General features: G+C 35.1%; 1 protein-coding gene across 1 annotated transcript in view; it reads left to right on the top strand.

The window, feature by feature from the left end:
* RECK (reversion-inducing-cysteine-rich protein with kazal motifs) overlaps nt 1-19,138 on the top strand; it is a 42,753-nt gene extending 23,615 nt beyond the window's left edge. The window contains exons 6-20 of the mRNA XM_010017394.1: nt 1,701-1,734; nt 2,302-2,499; nt 2,896-3,163; nt 3,419-3,598; nt 4,555-4,767; nt 5,488-5,624; nt 5,928-6,068; nt 7,090-7,278; nt 8,173-8,295; nt 8,823-8,994; nt 10,998-11,190; nt 13,262-13,472; nt 14,782-14,855; nt 17,762-17,917; nt 18,860-19,138. Coding sequence (XP_010015696.1) covers nt 1,701-1,734; nt 2,302-2,499; nt 2,896-3,163; nt 3,419-3,598; nt 4,555-4,767; nt 5,488-5,624; nt 5,928-6,068; nt 7,090-7,278; nt 8,173-8,295; nt 8,823-8,994; nt 10,998-11,190; nt 13,262-13,472; nt 14,782-14,855; nt 17,762-17,917; nt 18,860-19,075 — 2,505 coding nt within the window. The 3' untranslated portion in view covers nt 19,076-19,138. The remainder of the gene's footprint in view (nt 1-1,700; nt 1,735-2,301; nt 2,500-2,895; nt 3,164-3,418; nt 3,599-4,554; nt 4,768-5,487; nt 5,625-5,927; nt 6,069-7,089; nt 7,279-8,172; nt 8,296-8,822; nt 8,995-10,997; nt 11,191-13,261; nt 13,473-14,781; nt 14,856-17,761; nt 17,918-18,859) is intronic.
* Nucleotides 19,139-23,145: the final 4,007 nt, after the last annotated feature.

Genomic DNA, 23,145 nt, shown 5'->3' on the forward strand with positions numbered 1-23,145 from the left:
GAATTGAAAAACAAACTCCTGCAGTCTAAACAATCTCTAAGACAAAAAGAAAAATAAAAACATCAAGATGATCTCTAACACATTTCTACTTTCACTTCAAAAATGTAACACTTCCATCTGTTTGCAGCAGCACAAATCTTCACAAGAATAGCCTAAAGAATCTTGGGTATGCCCACTTCTCTGCAGAGCAGTAAATACTAGTAACTAACTTAGATGAAGAATCTAGTGAACTACTGAGCTTAAGTTAGGTGTGCGTTTTGAGATTTCTTCCTTTTCTTATGTAGAGGTAGTAGCACATCTGATATTTTGCTGTACTGAAGCAAGATTTTAATCCCACATTATGTTTGTGAATCAGTCTGAGGGTGTTTCTGTTTTCTTCCTAGATCCTGTGTAAAATACACATTTGTTTAATGATGGGGATAAGGGAAATGAAGGAGATCAGGAACTTTATGAAGATGAGGATTGTGTTTTGTCACTATGTTAAAGTATTTGATCACTTCTTATAACCTGGTGTTCTGACAAGTGTGGAGGTCAGGTGTGCAGGGGCTTCAAATTCTCTTTTTTTTTTTTTTTTTTTATAATTTAAAAGTCTTTGATAATTGGCAACTGCATTTGGGATTTCAACCTTCTTGACTTCTTCATCATGAGTCCCAGAAAGCTTATACGTGGTATCTGTTGGGGTTTTGGTTTGGGTTTTATTTGTTTGTCTCCTCTCTGGAGACAGGCTGAGAGTTGGGGTTGTTCAGCCTGGAGAAGAGGGCTCCAGGAGACCTTATTATGGCTTTCAGTATTTGAAGGAGACTTATAAGAAAGATGGGGTAAGACTTTTTTCGTAGTGCCTGTTGCAATAGAATAAAGGGTAATAGTTTTAAAGTAAAAAGTGTAGGTTCAGGCTTTACAAGGAAGAGATTTTTTTCTGATGCGGGTGATGAAACACTGGAACAGTGTTGAAACCTGGTACAGGTCGCCCAGAAAGGTGGTAGATGCGCCATCCCTGGAGACATTCTAGACCAGGCTGAATGTGGTTCTGAGCAACCTGATCTAGATGAAGATATTCCTGGTCATTGCAGGGGAGTTGGACTAGATGACCTTTGACGGGCTCTTCCAACCCAACTGTATCAAAACAGCAGGTGTATGTATTTCCCTTCTTCTGTCATTTAACATGGTGGATATCCCCTAACTGTACTTCTTGGCTACAGTTTGAAGGAGTTGATAGTATCATTTGGCTTTTAAGATGCATTGTTGTTGAGTAAGTTTGTTGAGATTTTCTATTTGCATGTGTGCAGCTGTGCAGAGTTTTTGTGGGGTTTTGGTTTGTTTTTTTTTGTTCTGGTTTTTTTGTCCCGTCCCCCCTTCCCCCCCTTTGAAGTTGTTGTAATTAAAAAGAAAAAAAAAAACCAAAACAACATTTTGGGACATTCTGTTGTAGTGTGCTGTTTGTAAGTTAGTCCAGGAAAGTCTTCCTATCCACTTGCTTGAATATTTAACAATTTTACTACAAGTGCACACAGAACTCAGATCGCCCCTGATCTTTTAATTTCCTACTTTCAGTGGTTTTGTATAGCATTTTTGTTTTAATCCAAAACACTAATTGGAACAAATAATAATAAAGTTATTAGCTCATTCTAAGAAATTACTGGATACTTAAATATTTATTTGAAGTTTTCTGGCTTATAACACTATTTTTGTTTTGATTTCAGAATGCTCTCTTTAGTTGTATTAACAGAAATGAAAGTAAGTATGTAATGAATAGTTTGTCTTTTTGTTTTTCTTCTATATCGTTCTATCCTTTTTTCTCTAAAATGTAAGAAATTCTGTGGATGTACATATACGCAAATAACATGGATTCAGTTCCATAGAACAAACCACATGCATAAATTTCCTTGCTCAAGTGATATGGGGATTGGGCTGTTCATATAGTTTATATCAGTTTTTAATTTGTGTATCTGTATTTGTTTTTTTCTGTCCTATTTTGATAATTGCTTAGAAGCTCATTTTTAACTTCTACTTCATTTATTTAATGAGTGCTAAGTGCATAGGTGAAATCTCGCAAGTCTTTTGTTGCCTGTTGTCTGTCTATATAAAATGAAATTAGTGAACTTGAGTTCAAGACAGCTTTAGGGACTTTTTTCTCCAGCCAAACAAACAAATACAATTTGTCCAGTTACAGATATTCCCAGTCATTCCATAGACAGAGGTTATAATACCTTGATCATCATGTGTGATACAGACATGCTTGTTTCTTCATTTCTCTGTGTAGGAACCCATAGATTTTCTGTTGTTTGTTGTTTGTTTCCCCAGTGGGGTCAGTCTGTTGCAGTTATGCAGGACATCATACAAACTGTCGGGAATATTGTCAAGCAATTTTTCGGACAGACTCTTCTCCTGGTCCTTCACAAATTAAAGCAGTTGAGAATTACTGTGCATCTATTAGCCCTCAGCTTATACACTGTGTGAACAACTATACACAGTCATACCCAATGAGAAATCCTACAGATAGTAAGTGTAAAGAAATCCTTCTGTACTAAAAGTTATAAAAAATACTGAACATGTTTGAGAATTGTATACACTTTTTGTATAAAATGTGTTACTGTATTAGTCTGTTGTATAAATTGTATTAATGTGTTTCTGTATTGTAATTGCAATTATATGAATTCAAATAATGGTAACTCTTGGTTGTAGGTGCATTATTGATATATACTTTTTTTTAATTCTGCATATTGGTGCTGGTTTTTTCCAGAGTTGATTCGCTTTGCATTTAGAAGCAGCAATGTTATTTGAGATTAGTTGGGGGAAACCTCCTTATAGCATTTTTTTTTCCGTGAGGGCTATTATGTCATGCATCTTGATTGTTATCATATGCTCGATCATTAACTATTTTTAATTTTTCAACAGGTTTGTATTGCTGTGATAGAGCAGAAGACTATGCATGTCAGGCTGCTTGTAAAAGAATTCTAATGTCAATGAAAACAGAGCTTGAAATTGTCGATGGACTTATAGAAGGCTGTAAAACAATGCCTCTCCCTCAGGATCCACTTTGGCAATGTTTTCTTGAAAGTTCAAGATCTGTTCACCCAGGAGTCACTGTGCATCCTCCACCTTCAACAGGTCTTGATGGAGCTAAGCTCCATTGCTGTTCTAAAGCAAATTCTTCCACATGTAGGTCAGTGTTTCCCTACCCTCATTTCCAGTTGTGAAAATGCTTCAGAATTTGTCTTGCATCAGGTCTTTGCCCAAATCTTGCTTTATAGAGCAAATAAAGAACCCTGTTCCCTTGCAGATTTTGGGGGTGCTAACACAATATTCTACACTGAGCACAGGCTGTTGTAATCAGCTAAGAAACAATAGGCTTTGCTCTATCTGAATGGCTCCTGTTCTTTTAATTTTATTTTCTTTGTCTGCTTTTTTTTTCCCCCAGGGAGCTCTGCACTAAACTTTATAGCACGAGCTGGGGCAATTCACAGAGCTGGCAAGAATTTGATCGCTTTTGTGAGTATAATGCAGTTGAAGTTTCCATGTTGACCTGTTTAGCAGATGTACGAGAACCTTGTCAGCTGGGCTGTAGAAATCTTACTTACTGCACTAATTTTAATAACAGGTAGGAGAGAGACACTGAATATTTTATAAAGGAATACCTGTGCTTTGATTTAAAACATGAAATAAAATGTTTTTCAGGCATATTTTGAGATCATATGTAGCTGTCTTTCTGCAAATATTGTTTTTTAAATACTTTGAAAATAAATAGCTCTCCTTTAGAATAAACTTTTGGAAATGTATTTGACAACAGACATAACAAAACTTACAAGAATAAAAGCTAACCCTTGAACTTGTAAAATGTCATCATGTATTAGCAGCATGTTTCCCTGTTGTACTGTATAAACAAGTAAGCCATGATTGGTGGAATGTTGTGTATTATAAATAAGGTTAAAATGCTTGTTAAATTTACATGTTACTCTTCTTCAAAATTCCTTTTCTTTCATAGATATTTCTGTGGTTTTATACTCTGTTGGGTAAAATGGATGATTTAAAAGTGATATCTGAATTAGTAATTACAAGGTTACAAATTAAATAGTTTGAGTTTAAAAAAAATTGTTAGCTATTAGAGATCTCTGGCTTCTATTTGAAATAGTACACAGTGACATGAGTGTTACACGAGTAGCAGAATCACATATGTGATAGATACAGCCTCGGCAAATATAAATGATAAACCACCTTATGTTAGTGATTCACCAGGAAACATTTGCACAAATATTCAGTATATGTAAGATACTTGCTATTAAATGAACTTTCTTCAGGTAAGAAAAATTTAAGTAATGTTTGATTTAAGAGGTATAGTGAGAAGGGAGTTTCAGCCTTGAGTTTTAAAGAGCTTATTTTCCTTAAAGACAGAATTCAAGTTGATTTTGATCTTACTTCACTGTGGAAGGGATTTATTTCCTTTATGCCACAAAAAGCAAGCCATATAAGGGTTGCAGAACTAATATAGTGAAAGGTAGAATGTGTGGTATTTTCTTTTTCTTGTATACATGCCATATCTTAACATCTTCTTTTAAGACCAACAGAACTTTTTAGGAGCTGCAATACACAGTCAGACCAGGGAGCCATGAATGACATGAAGCTATGGGAAAAAGGGAGTATTAAGATGCCATTTATAAATATTCCTGTGCTTGATATTAAAAAATGCCAACCAGAAATGTGGAAGGCAATTGCCTGCTCACTGCAGATTAAACCTTGCCACAGCAAATCTAGAGGAAGTATTATCTGCAAGTAAGTACTGTGGGGGAAAAACAATTTTGAGGTTCTGCTAAGGATATTAATGAGAAGTAGGACTGTGTTTGACTTATGTTAAGAAAACATGGCAAGGCAAACACAAGCAGAATATGAGCTTGCTTAGTTGACATTGCTTGAATCTCCATCACTGTAAATAGAAGATGCTTGCCAGTTAATGAGACGGATGTATTTGCTTCCATTGTAAAGTTGATTTATTGTTGGTGGGTATTTGACTCTGTGGTATGTGTAAAGCTTACCGTCTGTTTTGGTTTTGGGACCTACTGATGATTCTCAGTTGACAGAAAGGTCTGAAAAAAATGAAGTTTGGTTTTTGGGGTACTTTTAAATAAATTTTGAAAGTAAGTGATTGGGTAGAAAAAAGCCAGTTAATAATTAGTACAGGTAGTGAGATAGAGTTCAACCCATATTAGACATCAGTAAATCAAGGAAATGTTTAGTCTTGAAAGATAAATGCATATGATGCCATAGATAATAAAGATCACCAAGCCCAAAGTAGAAGAAAAGTAGTATAAGCATTAGTTCCTGTCTCTGTGTCACAAATTTGTTCCTCCCCTGTATGTAAAATGTTATGTGTATATATAAATATATATATGTGTGTATATATATTTTATATATATATAAACTTTGTGAGGCAGAAGGGGAAAGTTGTGGATTCAAGTAGTATTCATGAAGTTATGTTTCTTTATTTATCTGAAGATCAGATTGTGTGGAAATACTGAAGAAATGTGGAGATCATAATAAATTCCCTGAAGGCCACTCAGCTGAAAGTATTTGTGAGCTCTTATCTCCAACAGATGACTTGGAGAATTGTATCCCACTGGATACATACCTGAGTAAGTACCAACATACCTATGAAACAAAATTAGAAACCAAGATACTTTAAATGCTTGCAGTTGCTTTTAATAATTGTTGTTACTTCTTTTAAAGTAGTAGAGGAAATTCTAATTGCCATAGCTCATTAGTTTCTTCCTTCTTGTATTGGGTGTATGTAGCAAGGTCGTTTTGAAAGTGGTAGAAAAAATATTCAACAGAATTGGTAAAAATGCTATTTTACTGAATATAAGAAATGCCATACTTCACTGAAGAAAAATAAACCTCATTTAAGTCCATATAGATGCTGTATACTCTCTTTTCAGGCCCAAGTTCTTTAGGTAACATTGTAGAAGATGTTACGCATCCATGTAATCCGAATCCATGTGCAGCTAATCAGTTATGTGAAGTAAATAGAAAAGGATGTCAGTCTGGAGAACTGTGTCTTCCGTATTTGTGTGTGCCAGGTAAGGAGTGTTTTGGATTTTTATTTACCCAAGTTTTGCTGATTGATAAACATATGTTACCTAAATTTTGTTGAAAGTTTTAATGTGAGTTTTGCTGATATCCCAAAGGAACGATTATCACAATTATCAAGTGTTTTCAAAAGCTGTAGCCTACCTATTTGCCCTTTTCATTTCTCAATGTATTTGTGTTTTTGTTGCCCACTGAAACATAATATCTTTATTAGAAAAAGCATTATTACTATAGCAGTTGTATTGTCTTCACTTGCTGAAAAAGTAATTCAAAATGATCTGAAAACAAGCTCACTCAGAGCTTTTGAAGAGGCAGTTTACTTCCCTCAAAGGTTGGAGGGTGACTTTTATGTTTGAATTCAATCTTTGGTTGAAAGCTTTGGGGAATTTGTTGTAGTTCATCACTTCTAGGGTAATTTTAATCTACTATTTCTTTCATAATCTTTTTCCTCGCAATTTTTAAAACAATTTTTCTTTTTAGTCTTTTTTTTGTTTCTTTAACCTACTTTTCCTGCTTTTTCTCACTTTCTCCTCTCTTCATGTCTACCTTATAAGTGTCTGTCAGTGTTCACATAAGACATACAAGTAGGGAAGAAAGACACAATAAAATACATGAGAGAAGAGAAATGGCTGGGGTTTGCTTGTGAGACCCTTTAATTCAGATTCTGTATTGGAGAGGGTGAAGCATATGTGGTATTTGTTATATCGCATATGCGTCATACTACTACAGAACTGTGGGAAATGAAATTACTTCAGAATTGTTGGAATTACCAGTCTTTCTTTCAAAAGTGACATTTTCACATGTACTTCAGAACATTGTCTCAAGCAATTATCTTCTATTTCTGCTACATCTTGCCTCTATGAAATGAGTGAATTTGTCTAACGGGCAAGAGCAAGGCTGCTTTAGGAACACCTTATCTTTTTCACAAGTCTAAGAATAGTAGTTATTTTTGGTAGTGGTGCTTGTCACAGTATTTACTAAATATGAGTTAAAATTTCTCATTGTACTTAGGTTGCAAACTGGGAGAAGCCTCAGATTTTATTGTCCGTCAAGGTACACTTATTCAGGTACCATCCTCAGCTGGTGATGTTGGTTGTTACAAGATTTGCACCTGTGGACACAGTGGATTGCTAGAAAACTGCATGGAAATGCATTGTGTTGACCTCCAAAAATCATGCATTGTTGGAGGACAGAGAAAAAGTAAGTATTAGAACTTAATAACAGTGAATTTTGAGGTACACATAAAGACTCAGAGGATCTGAATGAAGAGTGTCAGAAGTTAATGTTACCGACTTATAAAAGGCGAAATTGGGCAGTTTGCTCCATCCTTAAAAAGCAGCTGTGGTTGTGTTAGTTGCATTATTAAGAGCTCCTTTCCGAAAGCCAATGGTTGAACACAGACCTCTCTGTATTTGTGCGTGTCTTGAGCTGAATCTAGATCTGGGTTTCTGTTCAGCTTTGCTACAATCTTTCTTGTTCCCTGCTTTGGACAAAGCTGCATTATAACTCGTACTGCTTGTTGAGGCTGAAATGACGACTTTAATGGATATTGCAAAACAACGAAGACTGGAATGAAGCCTTGGCACTCTTTACCTCTTGACAAAAAGTACACACAAAGGGAAGAAATGAGCACTACCACAGAGTTCTGCATAATGTATGAGACTATGGTTGAAAGTTCAGCAGTCTCACATCAAATTAATTTAGGAGATGAATGTATCTTTACAAAAGCTTTGCCTTAAAAAAATATGGAGCTTGCTAGCCAGAATTTATCTACCATTTTTTGTTTTCTGAGTGTATTTCTTTTTGCAGCTTTAAATTGTTCTTAAAAAAGGAAGAGAAAACCTGACTCACAAGCTTTGAAAGGATAAAGTGCTTGCTCATTTAATCAAAAACACCAGAGAACAAACTTTAAATGAATAAAGTAAAACTTGAAATTAAAAAAAAAAGTGTAGTGGTAAAATAAACTGAATAAGGGAAACCCCATGGACAGTTAATAATGAAAATGTTATATCTATGTAATACATATGAGTATATAGTGTTCTGGTATATTTGCATTTACTATATGCACTTTTACTTAATTTCTTTTATTTTAAGGCCATGGAACATCCTTTAATATAGATTGTAATGTCTGTTCATGTTTTGCTGGAAACTTGATATGTTCTACACGTCAGTGTCTAACTGAGCACAGTTCAGAAGATGAACGTCGGAAGTTTACAGGTAACTTTCCAAACTATGGAAACTGTAAGCTTAATAATCTTAGAGCAAGGATTAGCTTCTAAATTATATCTGCAGTATTAATGGGAAATACCTGATAACTTACTACATTCTTTTAACTGTTTGTTTGTCTCATGTCCAACCTGCACTGCAGAAAAAACACGCATCTAAAAAAAAAAACAGTACTGAAAAATAAAACTTCAGGTAGTATCTAAAAGTAGATAGAGACAAGGTACTGCCACTCAGGACAAGAGATAAGGAATTTAGGGAGAAAATGGAGAAAGCTGAGTAGAATCATCAAGGAGGCAGGGCACAGACTTCCCTTTCCACTACACAGTCTTCCCTTCCCACTACTTACAAGCGTATATGTGCTACAGCATTGCTAAATTACAGGAGGGAGAAACTGGCTGAAGATACAGCACATCTTTCCTTTTGCTAGAAGGAAAAGATGTCATAGTGACCCTTTGTGTATCTTCTTTCATAGAAAGTAAGTGTGAATGAAATTCCTGTTTTATGTGTTGCTTTTGCAGGTTTACCGTGTAACTGCGTAGATCAGTTTGTACCAGTATGTGGTCAGAATGGACGCACATATCCAAGTGCATGTATAGCTCGTTGTGTTGGGCTCCAAGACAATCAATTTGAGTTTGGATCATGTATTTCCAAGGATCCTTGTAACCCTAACCCTTGTAATAAAAACCAGAGGTAAAAGCAGAATGTTTTTAATCTTTTCTTTGGTATCTTCTACTTGTAAAGCAGATTTACTTTTTCGTTCAATGTGTTGTATATTGCAGTAACGTTCTATTTTTGGGATACTCCAATAAAAATAACTGTTTGAAGTAGCTACTTTATATTTATCATAGTAATGGACTGTAATGACTGCTAGTTCTTGGTTCCATTTCTGTAGTGCTATATCATTTTAATTCATTATGCAGATACCAGTTTTAGCAAAAGATAATTGATGTATCTTTTCAAAAGTGGGAGAATCAAATTTTGTTGAAATGGCTGTATCTTTTTACTCCTTTGGTTCACACATTCTAACAGTTTAAAACAAAAAACCCACACCTGACTTGGAGTCAGTCTTGCTTATTCAGTCAATAATACATGCTTCTTATCTCTAAAATAGGAAAATACCTATCATTCTGGGACACTTGAGTTTCTTTTAATTAGATTGATACCTTTTGAAAACTATGTCTGGATAACATCTGGGGTTTTAATGTCAGAAAAAGCAAAATCTGTATAGACATATTAAAACAAAATGCTCTGCACTAGTGTCTCCTAATGTACTTGGAGAAAAGAAAATCTGACCTTTCTTAGAGAAATCAAAGTCTGTGGCTCATAATCTTGGTCTCTGTCTTCAATTTTCTCATTGTTGTGCAATACTGCAGTCTCCTTTGAATTTGTACATTTTTCTGTTTTGAAAGAAAGCCACCATAAGAAGTTGTGTAATACTGTGCTTTCATGAAAACCAATTGTAGCAATCTTTTTCCCTTTTTCTGCATTTTAAATTCTTCGATGCAGAAAACTGCAGCAAAAGCACTGTAGTTTTATAGCTCTAGTAGCTGTTATGGCATTGAAAATTGGAATTTGAAAGCTGCATTGTGGATATAGATGTCTCATCTTTTTTAATTTGGAAGTTAACAGAGAGGTTTTTCAGTTGCAGAATACCATTATGCTTAGAACCTCATTTTGTAGTTCAACAGGGGACTGTACACATTTACTAGCTCAGTCTGATAACATAGCGTAAACTAAACATGCTCATTTTAAAGCATCTCTGAAACACTTAGAATCTATTTAAGATCTTACATTCCACTTGTTGTAAAGTGTTTAAATCTCAGAATTTCTGAGTCTTTCGTAATATAAAAGGAATATGTGTAATACATAGGCCAGCAGCGTGCAGAGGAAATAATCCGGTGGTAGCACTGTTGTCATATACAAGAGAAGGAGATTGTTAAAAAAGCCATTTGACATTTAATCAGCCTATTCATCAAACTCTATTGGCTGGCATTTCTCTAGCAGAGGGACGTCCTGCAGTGTACATGGCAAATGTTTTGCAGATAAGACTAAGGGGAAAGAATTTCTGCTGTTCATTGCTCTTATCTGTGAAGGCTTGAGAGGGATGACATGCCAAAAAAGAAAATGGTGTTAATACTAGATTTTTCCGTTTGTTTGCAGTCATCCCCAAGATTGGATGTGATATAATATACTGAACCTATAAAGCTAGAATCCAATTAATATTTGTAACTGAAAGCATATAATCTTGTAAGTCTTGTTTTCACTACCTTCTCAGGGCAGTGTGAGGCCGGACCTCTGCAATATAATGTCTTTCTCTTGCAATTCAGTGTTCTCACGTTTTCTGTAGTTTTCCTTAAATATGCATTTACAGAATAAAACTTGGGAGTAGGTAAGAAGTTTATCCAAGCCTTTTTCAAAAATACTTGGTCAAAGTTAAATTTTAGTGGAAACTGTAGTTGTGTTCACATTCATTGACTAATCATGGCATGAACCATTTCCAGGATTGTGGTGAGACCTGACATTGGCTATTCAGAATGTTTTATCATTTGTATTTCCTGCAGCTTTGCTGAACCATAGTTAGCTCTAAATCACTGGAGAAGATTTCAATGAAAATATTTTCCCTGAATGTTTTGAGACTTAAAAAAGAAATCCAAACCTATAACATAATATAAAATTATTATTACTTTATGCAGGTGCATACCAAAGAAACAAGTTTGCCTGACTAGTTTTGGAAAGTTCGAATGTAGCCAGCATGAATGTGTGCCAAGGCAGTTAAATTGTGACCAGACACGGGATCCTGTTTGTGACACAGACAATGTGGAATACAATAATTTGTGCACTTTGTACCAAAAAGGAAAAACTTTAGCATACCGAGGACCGTGCCAGGTAGGAAGTGGTTCTAGCAAAAAATATCAAATCTTTCTTTAATGTTCAACTTCGCAATAGTCTGGGGTTTATATCTTACAAAATGTTTTCATTGAAAGAAATACTTTAGAAGTTTAACCTTGACTAGTATAAAAAATACTCTTACAAAATTATATTCAGAATTTTGTCAGGTGTTTCTTTGCTTTAGTTAACAGTTGTCTCAGAATCAATCACAATCTTTGCTTAATTTTTCTCAGGAATAATACTCTGATATTTATATTAAGTCTTCCTGTATTTTTCACTACTAAAGCTTGCACTGAGGTATGTTAGCAGTAATTAGAGCAGTTCTGATGCCTAGTCATAGAAAGTCTTTAGCATTATGTGTGATTGTGTCCCAGGTTTATCAAGTTCATTGTTCAGGATCTATTTACACCTAAGTTTTCTTGGAAACTAAGCCATCTGTAATACTTTGTTTAGTCTGGATTGGATTAGTCTTCATATTAATCCCTGAGAAAGATTAGGATTAGATATACTTCTTCCATCCCACCACTTCCTACAGTGTTAATAGACAGCTATTTCTGTCACTTTACATAAAAAGTTAGAAACTACTCTTCTCAAAGTTGCTGGCCTTACTATTGATAGGCTGTGTGTCTCCAGGTTTTTCTCAAATTATGGAGATTAATTTGAGACATTCTCTTGGTCTCAACTGATAGATATTCTTATAAGTACAGGACATTTTCTCAGGCTTTTTCTGTATTATAAATGCTATTGCTCTTTTAACCCACTTTTAGTTTCTGCCTTTCTGTCTTTATACCTTCTTTTTCTTGCCCTTTTTCAGCAACCTCGTTAAGTACAGATAATTCTTCTCATTGCACATCAGATACCACATGAGATACTCAGAGAATGTTCAGCCCTTGAACAGTAAGAATCAAAGGAATGTTGCATGGCTGTGTTTTTTCTCCAGCAGCTGTATGTCTAGTTGTAATCATGTTCACAAAGTTTTTGACACCGGTAGCTTTAAGTTTTCGCTCTTGCTTTTATAGGAAAGATGACTGCAAGATATGAAAGTATTTGAAGTGCTCACAGTTACTTGTCCTCTCTCTGTTTTGTTGTTAGCTTAGGTGTGTAACATAGAAACTGTAATTGTCTTGCTATTTTAGAGGATACACAGTAATTGTAATAGCTATAGTGACTTACTGAAATATTAGTTAGTTTAACAAAATATTTAGACCTTAGCAAGAAATTACAGAATGAGTTGTGTCATAAGGCTTTGGACAAAAGTACTAGTCATAACTTGTCTGCAAAGAGTCAGCAATCCATTTGCTTCTGTCCATGTTTAAAAGCTTAAGTTTATTGGCATTCGACCTTCTGAATGTGTTGAACTAATATATGTGCACAGGCAGGAGGGGAAGAAACTATATGACTATTTTCTTAGATTTTTACATGTGTGTGAATCAAATGACATGCTAGATATGTTTTTCTGAGAGAAAATAGACATAATAAATGTATTTTTTAGATGTAAAGGTCTCAACAAGAAATATTTTGACAGGTGTCTTGGATTTTATTCTTTTGAAGTAAAATTAGCTTCTCAAATAATGTGTTAGAAATACATGCGCACACTAGATTTTAAGAACACAAAAACACGCAGAGAAGAAGGAATAAGTAAGTTATTAATAAGACGTTAAAATATGAATGTTTCATTGGTAAGTTCATTTTAATAAAATACACTATTGCATATTAGAATTATAATAATCTTTTATTAACTTAAGTAAGTGAATGTAGATGACATGGTCATTTTATTTAAGCATTAACACAGAACAAAAATTGTTGTTTCCCAAAACATGTCTTACTGTACGTTTCTCAGATTCCAACTTACATTTTTCTGTCACCTTCTTTAAGTACTTATTCTTTGCATTTATTACCCATTCATAAACTGGCAGATTATTTGCACTAGATTTCCTACTTTTTTGAATGTTTAGCAGACATATTAGCAGCGAATTCCCATTAACTTTGTTTTTCCTAATGTTAAAATTACTCTGAAGTTTCTGTAGCATGAGTAAATTGAGCTTTGAAACATTTCTGTGTATTTCAGCCATTTTGCAAATCAGTGGAACCTGTATGTGGACATAACGGCGAAACCTACAGCAGTGTCTGTGCTGCCTATTCTGACCGTGTAGCTGTTGACTATTATGGACACTGTCAGGCTGTAGGAGTTCTCTCAGACTACAGTTTTCATACAGAGTGTGCTTTTGTTAAATGTCCCCAGCTTTCTGCTACTGGCTGCAAACCGGTTATTGCGCCAGGTATGTTAATTTGTTGTTGAAGTTTACTGCAGGTAGGAGTCTCCAGGCTATGTGTAAAAATAGATGCATTATTTGGAACAAAACTTACGCTTTAAAATATTATGTTCCATAATGTCTTTGAGACTTCTAAGAGAGAAGATAAAATAGCGATCTTCACTTACAGCTAGAACAAGCCAGTATTAGGACTCAGCCAAGTAATTCTGAAGGGGAAAGGCTTCGGCTTTAGGAGTCATGCTCCTTCAGTCTAGAAACTTGCAGCTGTACCCGTAGGACTGGTTTGGGGAAAACAAATGATGTATGTAGTGTCTAGGGAAGAATGTCACTGGGAATTAAATGAGTAATTTTTAAGAAGTGGCAGCACAGATACCACATTGGAATGCCAAACTGTCATCAAAGTACAGTTCCCAGAAGAACTAAGATGATATTTAATTAGAAGACAGAGTAAGATACCATATGTATTTACAGTACTGTGAAAGAGGAACAGTATGAATAGTTCTGCAGTTGTGCTTTTCTGAACTGTTTTTTTTAATTGTTATCACAAATACTTCCTTTATGAAACAGTAACTAATCAACACATAATATACAGAGCAAAGAAAGCTTAGGTTTTGAAAAGATTTATGCATTTTTCTCATTTACCGGTTTGAAAAGGGATCTTTGTGGTTTGGTATTATGTTTAATAGCATAAAAATTGCTTTATAGTAATAGTTGGGGGGGTAAATCAAATACATAGTCATAGAAAGTTGAAATATTAGCCCTTTGGTTTCTGAGGTGGTGAGAAAAGACAGTAGAAGAAATGACACACTTTTGTGTTAAATCTGTCAGACAAGATGTTTTTCCCTCCTTATTTTATAAAAATTCTAATCTCCAACATGGTATCATTGCATAAATTAATGCTTGCAATGTGCTTAGTTGTTTCTGTCATGTCCTACGTATTTCAGATCTTGCATCATTTCTGTAGCTGCACATGCATGCATCCGTATAAATCCTTGTCTTGTACACCAAGTGCCTGTGGTTCTTAGCTCACAGTAATGTATCATGTTTAAACAAATGAAAATTCATCCTGTTGCTGCATATTGATGGTAGTAATTGTGTGTTGAAAGGTGACTGTTTTTGTATTATGCCTTCAACATTAAAAAAATCTTAGAAATAGTGCAATTCTGCTATCAAATTGAAACATTTACTTTGCTTTGGTAGTTTTGCTATTTTCATTCTCAGTTAACATTTAATTATTGACCTCTGCTTACTTGAAAGTGAAAAGTCTGTTTGCTTCCTCCCCCCCACCCCCCGATATTTTTGTTCATTCACATAGGAGCCTGCTGTCCACTGTGTGCTGGAATGCTGAGAATCTTATATGACAAAGACAAGCTGGATACTTTCGCAAGGGTAAACAGTTTATCATGCCTTATGTTAAATGGTACATGGAAAAGTCTAGTTACTGTATACTCTCTCCTGGAGAGTTAACACATTATAAAACCAGTTATTTTTCAGTAGGTAGTGTGTGGCTTGTTGGGGTTGGTTTTTTTTTCTTTATACTGTTCATACTTTCCTTTATTTCCCAGTGTGAGGTATAGAAATTGACTTAGAATGCAAAGCAAAACAGAGTAGGCACAGATGAGCCCATTCAGGTTTGCAATTTAAATGACTTGTAGTAGTAAAGACAAATGAGATGGGAAATGCATCTATCTCGTGGTTGTAAAATAAGGTGTATATTTGTTATTTAAGACCTTCCTGTTAAGATTATTCTGCTACCTCACTATTTCCTAATGTAGGTAACGTAGTTTTGACATTGTCTGTGGGATTGTTTTACACTCTTTAGGTTATCTACATAGCTGCCACTCATTTTGTTGCTCATCAGCTAAAATGTTGGATTTTAATTTAACACCTCCCTAAGTTAGGCACCAGCATCCTTCATTGCTGCTTTTTGAAAACCGCCAGCGTAAGATGGATCTTTTCATGTTGATTAGTGAATACAATATGCTACACAGCAGACTCCTCATGTGGTGTATGAAAGGATTGTACTTCACTGGCCCCTGCTATTATGCTTCAGTATATAGAACAGAGCAGAATTCTTGGGTTTTTGGCATGAGATCACAACAAAATAGAATAATATGACAATCATGCTTAGTGAAGCAAAACAATTCATGCTTTCATCTGCACAATTTATGGTTTTTAAATATCAAGAAAGAATTTCACCAAAACAGTATAAAATTACATTAATTTGTTTGTATGTTTAGAAATAGAGATAATTGTCAAAACACTGAAAAATTTAACTTGAGCATGATCCCTGGTGATCATCTAGTCCATCCGCCTGCTCAGAGCAAGGTTAACTCCAGTTAGATCAGCTTGTTCAGCCGACTTTTTAACACCCCAGGCGTGTAGTTTCCACAAGCTGAATGCTGCTGGACTCTAGTTCAAGGAGGGGAGGCAGGGCAGTCTTGCTGACTTTCTCTTCTCTTGCTCACCTAACACCACAATACAGTCTTTAAGTTATCAGAACTCATATATATAAACATACACATCTCTTCACATTTAAAATATGTGATCTCTCAAACATTGAAATCGGCATTCTCTTGGCACATACTGGAAATTACAGAAGTTCGACTGAAGCTTTCTCCTTTGGAAACTTCATTCAGAGGTCGTCCAGTAAGCCCCGAGAGACCATCTTTAACTGGTCACAGCCACCTGGAGACTGCCTTGTGTGGCACTAGCCTGAGCATAGAGAGTTAGAAGCTCTGTGCCTTTGTTACTCCGGCCAGCTAATATCTCCTAATAATACCATAGAGAATGCTCAGCTGTGTATTTGACTAGATTTGATACATATTTCATCTACATTAAATTAATGTTAATAACATTATCTCCTCTGATTTCATCAATAAAGCTATAGGACTGGTGTGCAGCTCTTGCTTTTGACAGTGTACGTACACATATAGCATATACGTCCATTGTACTGGAGATGCTTTAAGTTTTAGATAGATGAAATCACTGCTAGAAATGCTAGCATACAGTTTAACCAAACCAAGGAGGCAAGGAGTAGCATTGTATGCCTATTTTAGTTCAGACAGGTGGTTCAGGAGAGAAAAAACCTGCTTCAATTACTGCAGAGTTACATAGTTACATAAATCTGACTTTTTTTCCCTTCCCTCCCACCACCCATACATACCCCCCTTTTCTGGCCTTTTTTGTAAAGATAGCAGGAAACAAAATACAGCATCAATACAGAGAAAAAAAAAAATAGAGATTGCTAAAATGATAATATGATCTACTAGATTTCTAATCTAAGACATTAAAATCTAAGTTCGACACTGTGCTTCTGTTTTAAGATTGTTTGAACAGGGATTGCTAATCAATCAATATGTCAGACTACATTTTAATGGGGCTGTGACACACAAATCCTTCAGAGATGTGGTAAAAAACGTGTTGCGTGACACCTTGCAAATTTGATTCATGTAGTCTAATCGGATTTCCCAGTTTGCCATTTGTGAAGGTCCTGTACCAGTGGTCTTAAAAGAAACACAGTAGGGTAAGAAGAATGGAATTCTTGCAGCTGAAGCTAGAAAACAGAACACAACAGAAGGACCAGAAGTCACAAGTATTTGTGTTGATGTGTACACTGTTCAACATATCCAGAAATGACCTGGAAAAAAGGTGAAGAATCTTTAAGGTGTTGGCATTCCTTGAACAGACTGAGCATCGACCATCAAAGTGTTTGCCAGATACAGACAGCACAACAGAGATGAGAATTATAAGAAGAAACTGTGTTTACTCAGTACTTATGTAGTGATCTTGAAATGTCACATGTTCCCATATATATAGACATATATATAACTTTACAATGTCATATCTCTTCATTTCTGGTGGCTCTTGGAATGGGTTCTGTGATGGTAAAGAAATGCCAGCTGGTAGGGCTGCTCTGCCTCTTGTTTCCCAACATGGGAGTACAGGCGGCTTTAACAGACACCATTTACACTGTTTTGAGGTACGTGATATATATACACACTGTGAAGGTGGAGAATAATACATACCAAAACCATGGTTAATTTAAGAAGTAAATACATTTTCCCCTTCTTCCTTTCACTTCTTTATGGGTTTGGAGGGGTTTGGTTTGGGTTTAGGTTTGGGGTATTTTTAGAATCATTGCATTATTTAGGGTTTTTGCTAGAGATTAGAACTGAGTCATTTAATGGCTGAAACAAATTTTCTGGCATGACATCAAGTTATTAAAACTGAAGAGGAGAAATGTAATCTTCCATACTATCACATCACGCATGAAGTAATTTGTTTTGTTCCAGGTAACAAATAAAAAGCCTATAACAGTACTTGACATACTTGAAAAAATCCGCCTGCATGTCTCAGTGCCACAGTGCGATGTGTTTGGATACTTAAGCATAGAATCCGAAATTGTGATTCTCATCATTCCTGTGGATCAGAACCCCAAACCACTGCAGGTAGACCATGGTATTTTGTTCACCCAGCATGGACTTCATTTTTATGTCTGTACACTTCACTGTTTTTCAGTATAGGAGGTTTTAAATTGTGCATTTTTCTGTGTACTGAATCTGAGTGACCCAAATCTGAGTATCTGCTATTATGGATGGTAAAATGTGTCTTGAAAATTCTGCTTTTCTCATAAGAGGCTTTTGAGTGTGGGTAATTAGAGGGGAGAGGTGAAAGAAGGCCAAGGGTAAAGTAGTATGATTTTTGTTGTAAAATCAATAAATGCAGAACTCTCAACTTTCTATGGCTAAAATAACAGAAAATATAAACTGATGAAAATAAAATACACTTACTGGCCTCTTAAATCAATATTAATTGCATGTTAAATGTATACTTGCATATGAAATGGTTGTCTCTGGTGTCACGGTTAAAAGTAGATTCAAGCATATGTGATATTAGGCTGAAGCACATCATACATACTGATCATATTAATACATAGTGAGCATCTTGATGTCAAGCAGTACTTCATACCAAAGAGGATCTGTTAATACTATCCTGAAACCATTCTGGATTTAATATTCCTTTCCAACTTACAGTAAAATGTGCTGGGAGATCCCAAAATGCTGTTGCAACCTTAAAAAGGAAGTAACGTTCTGATAAGCTGCCCAGCTTGCTGTGTCATAGCTAGTTCATTCTAGCAAACAAAAACTTAATGTTCACACTACTAAACTCTAAAGGTAAACCAACCAATGCAGCTCAGAGTTCTCAAGAGTATTTCCTTAGGAGCAGTTACAAGCAATAGAAGGACGATTTTGGCTATGTATTGCATTATTATCATCCTGGAGCTGTTGATCAGTTTTTTTACTTTCTGCTTGTTAACCTGTGCAAAACCAGTGAGGATGTCTTCTTCCATGGCAGGAAGAGAAATAATAACCTTTTCTTTTTCCCCTTAGATTGAAGCCTGCAATAAGGAAGCAGAAAAGATAGAGTCACTGATAAATTCAGACAGTCCAACATTAGCATCACATGTGCCACTGTCAGCTCTAATTGCGTCTCAAGTACAAGTTTCGTTTAGCATTTCTTCTCCTTCTGTTAAAGTGGTGCCAGTTCTGCGCTCCCTGTTCATAAGCCTTCTATTTACTTTGTCAGCATTAATATATTATATATAACTGTTTGATGCATGAATATGGCAGGATTTTATCTTGTGAAGGACTTTCAGAACTGTTGGTCACTAAACCAGGAAACAAAAATTGTAGAAGATTTGATGAACTAATATTTTTCAATGAAGAACTGTTGTATTTGGAATAATGTTGAAAAGATTATTCTTTTATTTGTTATTAGTCAGATGGCTGTTTCAGCACAATTAGATTGTTTTCCATTCATCTTGGAAACAAAAATACTTTGGAAGGTTCTGACATTATGGATTTATGGTTTGTGCAAGAAGCAATCTTACAGGGGGTTTTCTCAGCAATGAAGAAAACAGTGTTTTGAGTTTATTGAAGAATGTTAATTCTGTATTATTTAGATGCATAACAGTGACAACGAAGAACACACACCTATTTTAAACATCATTTTTTGGAAGAAACAAATCGCTGCTACTTAATTACCTTACCAAAAATTTAAGAGTTTGTTCTCATGTAAATATGCTTTCATATTTTATAATGAAGAAAACTAACTAGCCTTGGGCCTATTTCAGTAGACATCTTTACTTGGACTAGTGAAGATTTGCAGGACATTGGGCTCAATGCTTGTAAAATGACAATCAAGCTCTATACTAGTACCTGACTTCAATGAAGAAATATGTTCTTTTTATAGTTTTGTACATTTCAGAAACTCATATTGGATGCAAAATTATGAAGAATCTCAGTATCTATATTTAAGTGCCATTTAAAATATTGCAGTATTTGCATGTTATCTAATGAAATTTATACTTTAAATGTTTATACAAACAGTATATTTTATTACTTACTGTATTTTATGCACCTGACCTTAGTCTACATGAAGTATTTTATATCAGTATTATGATAGCCTACTTTTGAAGTATATACAGAAAAACTTATTTTTACCAAAATGCTGAACTTTTTGAAAGAAAGCACTGAAAACTTTTTGAACATGTATGTTGTTGTAGCATGTTTGTAGCAATTATTTTCTGCTAAATCTTTTAAATGCAAAAGTATTAAAGCTTTTTATTTTAATAAAAACACTTTGTCATGTATCCTTGTATACGAATGAAAGTAATTTTGGAGAATTCTGCAATACAGCGTGTATTGTACTTTCTCAAATCAACACTTAAAACTGCAATTACAAAACTGCAATTACATACGTGTGTGACACACAGTTTAATGTTTTCAAATAAAGTATATTTCAAAGGAGGGGGTTGGGGTTAGGTTTTTAGGGTTTTGCTGATTGGGGTTTTTTTTGTTTGTTTAACCAAATCTGTGTCACATGCAAGTATGTTTATGCTATAAGTGTCAGACTCAATTAGCTACAGAAGAAGAACGTAGATGTCTTTATGGAACCTTCTTGGGTAAGGTAACAGTCATCCTCTGTTTTGATTTGGAAGATACTTTTCTCATCTACAGCTGGAAATCTGCACAACTGTTATGGACAGAATTACTACCTTACTTGTACTGAGACTTTAAGGCTCAACCTCCTCCAAAGCAAATTGAGAGACTAGATGTATATAATTGCAAGATGACAGATTGAGTTTCCTTGAACCCTCCATCAGCTGCTTTTCTAAGTATATCTCTGTTGTTTTTTGTCTTTTAATGAGTCAAGAGCAGTTTTATATTTGAGGTACAGTTCTACTCTAAATATCGTTTCTGAGTGCTTTTGGTAGATGAGTACAAATGCAGACAATCTTTGGAAGTGTACTTGCCAAATAACTCCAGGAAGACTCACATACATACTCATCAAAGTCCAGACAGAAAATACTTGTTGAATATGCTGATAATCCATCTGTTTCTGAATTTTCTTCTGTGAATTCTTTAGAAACCTGGATACAAGAGTATAATGAATGCATCAAAAAAGCTTTTTGAGCTTAAATAGCTTAGATCATTTCCCCAGAAACTGCAAGCAATTCAGATGGTTTATTGAATTCCTTATTTTTTTCCAAATCATTAGCAAGTATGTAGCTAATGTACATAGCTTCAACATGTAGTCTGTTAGCTTGCTTAGCATTTAACTGAAGCAATGTGATGCTTATTAAAATGAAAGGAATTATAGATGTGTTAATATATACACACACATATATATAGGCCACACTAGAAAAATTAGTTAAAAGCTTAAAATCATACTTTTTGTGGGAAAATATATAGCGATTTTTATCTTTTTATGTCTGTGAAGATTTTCTTCAAAGAAAAATGGTGCCGAAAAAAGTTGCTTCTGTTTGTATAATGAATCTGGAACAAGCAGAATTTAAGCCCAGAGATTTCTGAATTCACATGTGAGTGTCCAGTACTTGCTAGAAGAGTGAAAATTTTGAGTGGTTATATTAAGTATGTACGTTCCGTACAGTGAAATTTCATATAATTGTAAGTTCTTGGATGTAAGTTAAGTTCAGCATCCACAGTGTAGAAGGCTAAGGTTCTTTTTGCTGGATGAACAGAAGTACTTCGGTATTATCTAGGTTTTATCAAGACCTTAGACTACCTCTCAAAGGAGTTTTATTTGCAAGTTATGAAATTTGAACCAAATGGTGGCAAATTTGAAAGAGGTTCCAGATGCGTTTTTCCTTTAAGTCCTCATGATGTTCTGTCACCATCTGTGTGGAAATCTGGGTTCACTTAAGAAGGAATGAAGACAGCACAAGGGCACTTCAAAGCAGCACAAGCCTGTTTGTTGCTTTTATAAAAGAACCCAGCTGAAACATTTACAAAACATTATTTTCTTGTCTACTGAAAACCCGAGTTCATGTCAATAACTGGCTCCAGAGAGATGCTTCAGTTCTGCTTCAGTTTGTTTAGTTTGGCTCTTTTCAACAGGGTGACAGCAAAGCGGAGATGCCGGCAGTGCTTGCTTGTACACCCTTAGGAGTGGATCAGCCATAAGGGCAAATGTCAGAGCAAATAAGAACAAGAGATTTCTGGCTTACGCTTTCTGCTCATGTGATGCTGGTCAGTCAGTTCTGTGAGAGGCCATGAAATCATCACTTGGAACCATACAGTCACTTTATCGCCCACTCCTCTTTATGCTCTAACTTTATGCTACTTTATCCAGGGTCATAACTTGGAGATTTGCAGGTGTGTATCTTGATTGAAAAGTGAAGTGTTTTTATCCTCACTCAGTTTTATGACCCTTTTACTACAGTAAAAACAATACGCTTTTAGCATTATGTAGTACATCAACTTTTGCTGAAGGTTTCAGTTATTATATTTGAAGCTGATCAGTTCTGTACAGATTTAATACTACCAACGTTTGTATTAATGGAGACTGGTTGTGTATGACCAGTATGGTATGAAATAATAGTGCAAGACCTTTCTTCATTTTAGTGGGCTTTGTACATACACTGTTAGATGGAAAAAAGGATGTGCATTTCATCTCGACATAAGAAAGAAACTTTTTACAATGAGAACAATCAGTCACCAGGGATGTGGTGGAGTCCCCCATAGCTGAGTTTTTCATGATGTGACTGGACACAGTGCTAGATAATGATTCTATGATTCTATAAAGCACCGAGAGGTTGGACCAGATGATCTGAGGTCCCTTCCAACCTAGGCTAAGGTTCTGTGATTAAAGAAATACTTCTAATTGCAGTACATGGAAATTTTTAGCTTATTAAATCATTTTCAGTTCTTACAAACACTGATTCATTTATCATTTTCAAAATGACATATAAAATAATTAATATTTCCTACTTCAGACAACCTTCTTCATAATACATACATTAAAGCCTTTAGAATATATTGAAACACATTAAGTTTTATTTAAATTGTGAATGATTTAAAATAGACTTCAGCAAGCATAACATAGCAACAGCTTCTATAATCAGTAAGTTCTTTCTCTTCTACTTATGTTCTCCAGTGCTCTCTGGGGGAGAGGGGAGGAGGTCAAACCTTTACATTAGTCCATTATTCTCAAACCATGGGCTAATGTTATTTAGAAATAGATCCATGTATTTTTAGTACATGTAGCTTTAGCACATCACTGCTACAAATTCCTGTGCACTGACATTCCCCCTTCTGCATTCTTCAACATGAACAAAATTACATATTCAAAAACATACTCATGCTAGACATCT

The sequence above is a fragment of the Nestor notabilis genome, unplaced genomic scaffold (genome assembly GCF_000696875.1).
Source record: "Nestor notabilis isolate BGI_N333 unplaced genomic scaffold, ASM69687v1 scaffold21516, whole genome shotgun sequence".
NCBI lineage: Eukaryota > Metazoa > Chordata > Aves > Psittaciformes > Psittacidae > Nestor > Nestor notabilis.